General features: G+C 52.2%; 2 protein-coding genes across 2 annotated transcripts; both read right to left on the reverse strand.

The window, feature by feature from the left end:
• Positions 1-126: 126 nt before the first annotated feature.
• On the reverse strand, positions 127-1,545 carry BDV27DRAFT_113315 (IPI1/TEX10 family protein). Its single transcript, XM_032064588.1, has 3 exons — positions 1,388-1,545; positions 1,264-1,336; positions 127-1,203 (listed from the first exon to the last, which is right to left on the reverse strand). Exons 1-3 carry the CDS (start codon positions 1,433-1,435, stop codon positions 284-286), a joined length of 1,041 nt encoding a protein of 346 aa, XP_031927630.1. The 5' UTR covers positions 1,436-1,545; the 3' UTR covers positions 127-283.
• A 2,076-nt stretch (positions 1,546-3,621) lies between these two features.
• Positions 3,622-7,018, reverse strand: BDV27DRAFT_128331 (nitrogen regulatory protein area). Its single transcript, XM_032066948.1, has 2 exons — positions 6,529-7,018; positions 3,622-6,463 (listed from the first exon to the last, which is right to left on the reverse strand). The coding sequence occupies exons 1-2, from the start codon at positions 6,948-6,950 to the stop codon at positions 4,276-4,278; spliced, it is 2,610 nt and encodes an 869-aa protein (XP_031927631.1). The 5' UTR covers positions 6,951-7,018; the 3' UTR covers positions 3,622-4,275.
• Between the last annotated feature and the right edge of the window lie 2 nt (positions 7,019-7,020).

Below are 7,020 nucleotides of genomic sequence, written 5' to 3' on the forward strand. Positions count from 1 at the left end.
CTTGCTCTCGCTCTATTTTGTTGTAATGAATATGTGTTCCTCATGGAGGTGCCGTAGTGGGAGGATACTATATCGTGTTTTCCTGTATGAGCGACGTCGTCGCTATCAGCCAAGGCGCTGGCGGTGTGGACTTGACGGTAGAACAGCAGCCACAGTTGCCGGGATGGCCTGGATCCCACTTTGGCATAAGAGATGGCACGTCGCAGGCCTTTCAGAGGGCCGTCGTCACGAAAACTATGCAAGGAACGTAGCATATCGCAGATAAACCAATCCAGACCCCCAATCACACCGCAATTCCCTGCCCATAAGCAACAGCCTCCTTCAACACCTTACTCGCCCCAGAACTAGCTCTCCCCATCTCACCTCCCTCCTGCCTGGCGTTCTCCAACCCCCGCTGGATAGCCGGCAAAAACCGATTCGAAAAGACCCGATACCGATCCTCCCAAGTCTCATACATCTCGCCCTCTTCATCTCTTGGCTGCCCGAACAAATTCAAATAAGCATACGGCGCAGCCGTATCGGGAACCATATGCACAGCCGTCTGACAGAGGGGAAACTCCCACCCCGCCACACCCCCAGAACCCAGCATATCCACATCCTGCGCTTCATTAGCGGGCGCGCCAATGCCCGCATTTAAGAACTCGGCCAGAACAGTCAACACCTTCATCATGGGCTGGCCCTTGGCACCTGCTTTTCCGAACGAGGCGCGGCTTGCAGACCACTTGGCCGATTCCTCCGTGTGCCAGCCCAGGACGGAGAGGAAGCAGTTGAGCGTTTTGATCCAGCCGCCGGCGCTGGAGACGACTTCTGTGCCAGCTACTTCGAGGAGCCAGGAGAGGACTTCCACGGCTGAGACGCGGATGTCGGCTGCGAGGTGCGTCATGCCGGCGCGGATGTAGGGGAGGAGTTGGGGGACGTGGTCTCGGATGTCAGATTGCGGGAGGGAGCGGAAGAGTTTGAGGAGTTGGGTGCGGACACCTGTGTTTGCATCGAGGATTAGGGGGAGGAGGGTGGGCAAGATGACGCTGACTGGTTGCGGGAGGGGAGAGTTGACGGGTCGCGAGCTGATGGAGGTTGTTAGATGAGCGAGGGAGTCGCGGCGTTGAGAGTCGGATTTGGAGCTGAGGAGGGAGATGTGGTGTGTGAATTGTGTGTTCGAGGTTGGGGCGCTTAAGGTTAGGGATTGTTGGTTCAGGACGATTCCTGGGTTGGTTAGTTGGGTGATTCTTTTTCTCTCTGGGTAGTGGTGGAGATAAGGCGAACCTTTCGATTTGAAACTGGTGTCGGTGAAGTTCTCAGGTTTGCCTTTGGCTTTTCCGACCTTGAGTTTGGCTCTCTGTGTTCTGTTAGTTTTTGTCTGTTTTATTATATCAGAAGAGTGGCTTACCGTGAAATCTTTCTGCTTTTCCTTCTTTTTCTTCGCGCTGGATCCCATGGTGGATAGAGTTGAGCAGATACAGTCGTCAATTCAGGGAATTGTATTTATGTGTATATACTTCTGCTTGCAGTATACCAATGCGCAGTAGAGGACCAGCTGTCCTTGATATGGAGTCTCAATTGAGCGGAGGAAATATTGAAGCTGCGAGATATTTGCTATCTTCAATTATTTTTGATATCACCACGTGACCATGATGGGTTTGTCAGATTTATGCCTCAGGTATGAACATACCCGATTTGGCACACGATAAGCCCTATCAAAGTTGACCACAGGTATTACTTTAATACAACCTAGGCGTCCTACAAAGTCCACAAATCGCCACCCCCCTTTGGTCCAAGTGAGAGTAGTCCGTAGCCGAACCATTTGGGCTAGCACCTGGCGAGAGAGAGCAACGAAACATTAAAGGTCACTAATGCTATAATAAAATAATGTGTCCCAGAATGTTACTTTGTAGTGGATATAAACGCCGCAAGCTATTTGCTGCCTTTCTCCTCCAGGATGTTTGCAAATAATGTTTCCTCCTCCCCAATACAGTTGACTCCATTGTAAAATTCAGCAACGGGAAGAAGCATAATAAGGGATTTAAAAGCTGCAGATTTTGGTTCGGTGTAAGCCCATCCCCAGTCGACGATTCCCGTAATATTATAGTCATCATCGGTAAGAATGTGGTCTTCTTTGTCGTCTGCATACCTCATGTAGAACTGTCCGTCGTCAAAGCTGTGATATAGCAAAAGTTCAGGAATGCAATCTAAAGGAAAGCAATGGCCTAGGGATGCATATATTTCACGTCCCGTCCTGCGTAGCTTTCACATTTCACAATCAACTCCAGATTGAGCTCAATGCTGGCGCGGAGATAGTCTCTAGGGTCATTGTAAGGTCCGAGAGGAAGTATCTGCAAGTTGATATAGTGCGTCAGTTATCCTCATGCAAAAGGTCCAATGTGATCAGTCCGTGGTAAGTCCCGAGACCCCATGTTATCGAAGGGGAGTGATTCCAATTCATTGTATATATCTCCCATTACAAACGAACGTGCTGATCTCTCGTACAGAAGAGGTTGCGGCGAAGTGCAAGTGATACCATTGCGCAAATAGCTTGTTCTCGAGAGAAGTGCATATAGGTTAAGAGATTTCAGTAGTCTTGTGGTCTCCTTTCTTCCTGCTTCTTGAATGGTAGTTTCGTATGATTCTCTACCCTTAGCTTGATTGTTAGCAAAGTCATCTCTGAGATGAACGTGGCTTATTTTGATTGCCTGTCATATAGGACATCTGTGAGCAATATGCTTGACATAGAGATGGCTGTCAAAAATGAAACATTCTCCGTCCGAGCGCACAGGAGGTCTGTCAGTCTTCGAAATCACACCTCCACATTGTCGACTTTGTCCTGGAGAGGGTATGACGCGAAAAAAAAGGCAAGCAACAAATAGACAACATAATGAACACCATGCACAATCTTCAAAGGTTTCAGGATACAAGGGAGCGAAAGGAGCAAAGAGAGAGAGGAAAAGGGAAAGGGCGATTCCTCTCACCATTTGTCGAGGAGGGTGGAGAGCTGTAGGTCGGTTTTTTCCACAGCCATATCTGCCATCTTCACCTAGTCAGTTACATTTTAACTTTCTTGGGTGAAGCAGCTAAAGGACCAACATCCCGCACATAGAGAGAGTAAAGACTGGAAGGTGAGGTAAGTAGGAGGTGTTCGTAGTATATTTTTTTTTTTTTTTTGAACAGGAGATTTATCTATCAATGATTCTATCCGCTCTAGCCCTACCTAAATATATAATCTTAAATCTGTGGCTGGGCTCGGCCCGAATACGAAATCTTGGTTTACTAATTGTGGGTTCTAGATTAAGTTTAGTGATCTTGTCCATTATATTCTTATAACCATTGTTTTTTTTTTATTCTTTTATTGTTTTGTTGTTTTAATTTTCAGTACGTACTTGGTTGTTTCGGGTGGGGTTGGTTGTTGTTCGTGTTGAACAATTGTGGAACATCTTTATTTAAGCTTATATGCTATGACGTCAAATTGAGAGGCTAGTACTAGTAGTATCTCCTTATCACCCTGATTGAAGGCCTGCGAGCTAGCACTTAAATAACGACGAGGTGGGAAGCTACGCATTATTCTTAAGTGTCTTACACAGGCTACGAAATATACAGATACTACTTACTAACTATTTGAGAGGATAATAATAATAATAAAGTTGTGCACGTTTCGACAGCTGGCTACACTTATAATGGATACAACAGCTCAGACTGGATATGTAGAATCATGCTGTACCATGTATATACAGCGTCTATGGACGGTGACAGAAAACACAAAGCAGAGATGCGCACTTCTGCCCGGCCCCAAGCCTCAAACAAAATAGAAAAAACAAGAACAAGGAAAACAGTAACAGTGAAGAATCAGCACTGAAAAGAAAAACAAAAGGCCGGGGTCCGGACAGACGCGATTGTATCAAGCATAAATCAAATCAGCCAAACAAACAGAAAGCCACAACAGAACCACAAGACAAGCTGTGCATCGTCACAGCAGAGGATTCGGTCGCTGTTAGATCGCAGACTAGAACAGATCAAACCCCGAAATAACAGAAACGAATATCCCTCGTCATGTTACCATTAAACCAGCGTAACCATCGGATTGCACCTCGTCGTCTCATTAAGTGCATCGCGGGGCCACGTCATCTAACACCTCTCGTCTAGCGAGATTCCATTGGTTGCAGTATTCATCATGTCTATCGGTCATGGCGTAGCATCAACGGTGGGGGGGGAAGGGGGAAATAAAGGGGAGGGTTAAAAAAAATATTAAGAAACGAGTGTAGAGAAGTAGAGAAGTAAACGCTGCCGTTACAGACTCATCGTCAACCACTCCCATTCCTGACTAGCCCCTTGGCCGCCGGCAATACTATGGTTTGCCGGATTGGCTGCCGCTGGTGGCATGGCGGGCGCCAAAGGCACCACCTTGGACCGGCCTCCCGCAGACTTGTTAGCCTCGTCCGTTTCCATCTCGGAGGCCTTTTCCAGCCGTCGTTGACGTTTCGGGGCAGCCTGGACTGGGTTACGAGTCTGACCCGTGCCAGGGGAGGCTGCTGCGGAGGGAGCTGCCTTCGGAGGAGCGGCGGCAATGGGTACCACCCCATTCGACCGTCCCACGGCAGCACCAAAGCCGGCGGGCGGGGATTCGGAGGAAGTCCCATTCGGAGCGCGGCTCGACGTCGGAGTTGTGACTGCGGATGCCTGCTGCACCGAGTTCTTGCGTGACGTCTTCTTCGACGCACGGGAGGTCCCAACCGCCAAGCTGTTGGCACTGCTGCGGTTACGCTTCTTGATGACGTCCGTTTTCAGGGACAGAGGACGCACGACACCGTGCAGTTTCAAAAACAAACCGCAGGCATTGCATAGTGGCTGGCCCTCCGGGTTCCGACGCCACAGCGGAGTCGTTTGAGTAAAGCAGTTCGTGCAGGTGGTCGGTCCGTTGCTGCCCGGATCACCGTTCTTGCTGCCTCCGGGACTGGCCGGGCGGGACGGTACGGCGCTGCTCAGGCCGGACTCAGGCGGGGTATTGGGAGAGGTATGAGACGTATTGTTATTAGAGTTCATGCTTTGGCGCAACAGCTGGGCCGTATTGGGGGTGGATGTGGTGCGGGCAATCTTCTGCCGACGAGGGTCCTGCTCTCGGTTGCGCACCTCACTGACCGAAGCCACCGACCCGTGAGTCCGACCCAAACTGCCGCCGTGATTCCACTCCTCGGGGGTGTCCATCATGTCCGTGGATCCGATGGTCACATGCTTGCGATGTTGAGGGCCAAAGCCCGGCAGCGAATGGAAGGAGCCCGGGAACTGCCCATCCCACTGCATGCCCGACGAGAATCCGTCGTTCTCGTCCCCAAATTCAGTCGGCATCGCCAGACCCGCCCGCTCTGACAGCTGATGACCATCGTCATCCTCGTTATCTGAGTCGGCTCCAAAGGTAAACATGGCACCGGTATGGGAGTTGCCTGTCGAGTAGTTGGTGGCGTTCAACACCTGGGTGGGGTCTACATGTTGCGGCTGGGGGATGGGGTAGCTCGGCGAATGCACCGTCGACGAACTGGGCTGTTCATGGTTGTTCTGGTTGAACATGTACCGAGGCTGCAGCGAAGCGGACAAGTTGGACCGATGCGAAACATAGGTTGGGATGCGGCGCTGCGTGCGCGCGTCGCCCGACGGCATATCGAAATAAACGGAATGGTCCCCATCGTAGACGGGCTGTGGTGTGGATGCCGTGGACTGGTAGCCCGATGGCGGTGGAGAGAAGAAATCCGTCGAGTTCAGGGATGAAGCTACCGGGGTGTGTGAATAGAGGTTCGCGAACGGATGACCGGAAGCCATCGGAGACTCGCTGGGCGAGAAGGTGAATTGCGACTGGTAGGGGCCTGCAGAGGGCAAAATCGGATCATCTCCCAGGCCGAACGTATCCAAGCCAAACGGCGCCCCCGGAGAGGTGTGGTTGTGGTGATTGATCTGATGGTGGTTGCCCTGATGGAAGCCAAAAGCCGAGGACGGGGTGTCCAAGGCATAATCGGGCACGCCGGTAGCGAGCTCCGGATCGTGGGCCAACATGGAGTTGGAAACGGGAGGTACTTGGGGGGAGGATTCGGCCGGTCGCTTTCGGGTCGGCACCTGCAGCGAGAAAAATTGACGCTCGTCGATACTCGTCTTGCGCACGCGACGGGGGACGTAGCCGAATTCACTGTTCTTCCGCTGATCCTGAGCCGGGTGGTGGAACGAGGCCGGCACCGGGGTAGAATCTCTCAGCTGATCTTTCCGGGACTTGATGGGAATGGCCGCCGACGCCGCCGTGGAGTCGGTGATCTTGGTGGCGTTGGGCGAGGGGTGGTCCGAAGGAGATTCGAAGGGCACGATGAAATCGTCGAGGTTCATGGGATCGGCGGTCAGGTCGGCGGACTGAGGGTTACCGGTGGCAACGGGCGGGTCGGAAATGCGCAGTTGAGCAATACCACTGGGGCCAGCGCTACCGGGTCTTGCAGGAAACCTTCACAGAGAAAAGATTAATGATGAGCGGGGCCACCCGTTACTCTGCCAGGGGAGAACACCTACATGGACTGTTGAGCACGTTCCCGCTCCTTGCGTTTCAAACTCATTGCCATCATCCGCCAGGTGAGGTTTTCCATGCGCTCCTGGTTGGGCAACTGGGCCTTGGTCCTAGAATAGAGCTTCCATATTTGAGTCGCTAACGGATCTTGCCTCTGCATCTCATCCGGACTGTCGATGCCGGGTCGAGGGGCACCGGACCCCCATTCGGGGAAGAGTGAGTCCTGAAGTAGGCCTTCATGGGCCTGCGAGTCGGCGGGGCTCAGAGGGGAACCGAAAGAAAAGTCATCGGACAACTGCGAGGAGGTAGGGGGGAAGTTGTTGGAGGAGCGGTCAGCCTCGGCGGACGGGTGGTGGTGGGTGGTAAATGTTGCGGTTTGAGTCGGTCGCACGCCTCCAGGGCCTCGCCCGAGGGTCAACCCGGACATGTTCACACGCCCTACTCTTTATTGGGGAGGGCGGGGATCACGATAGTAGGCGATAAGACGGAGGGGGGGG

Source organism: Aspergillus caelatus (assembly GCF_009193585.1).
Source record: "Aspergillus caelatus strain CBS 763.97 unplaced genomic scaffold BDV27scaffold_87, whole genome shotgun sequence".
Lineage (NCBI taxonomy): Eukaryota > Fungi > Ascomycota > Eurotiomycetes > Eurotiales > Aspergillaceae > Aspergillus > Aspergillus caelatus.

Bases quoted from the DNA above. Each gene is read 5' to 3' on its own strand.
- BDV27DRAFT_113315 (XM_032064588.1), bottom strand. From the start codon at position 1,435: ATGGGATCCAGCGCGAAGAAAAAGAAGGAAAAGCAGAAAGATTTCACG. The intron at 1,337-1,387 runs GTAAGCCACTCT...AACAGAACACAG, and splicing joins AAAAGCAGAAAGATTTCACG to AGAGCCAAACTCAAGGTCGG. The intron at 1,204-1,263 runs GTTCGCCTTATC...TAACCAACCCAG, and splicing joins CACCAGTTTCAAATCGAAAG to GAATCGTCCTGAACCAACAA.
- BDV27DRAFT_128331 (XM_032066948.1), bottom strand. From the start codon at position 6,950: ATGTCCGGGTTGACCCTCGGGCGAGGCCCTGGAGGCGTGCGACCGACT. The intron at 6,464-6,528 runs GTAGGTGTTCTC...TTCTCTGTGAAG, and splicing joins GAACGTGCTCAACAGTCCAT to GTTTCCTGCAAGACCCGGTA.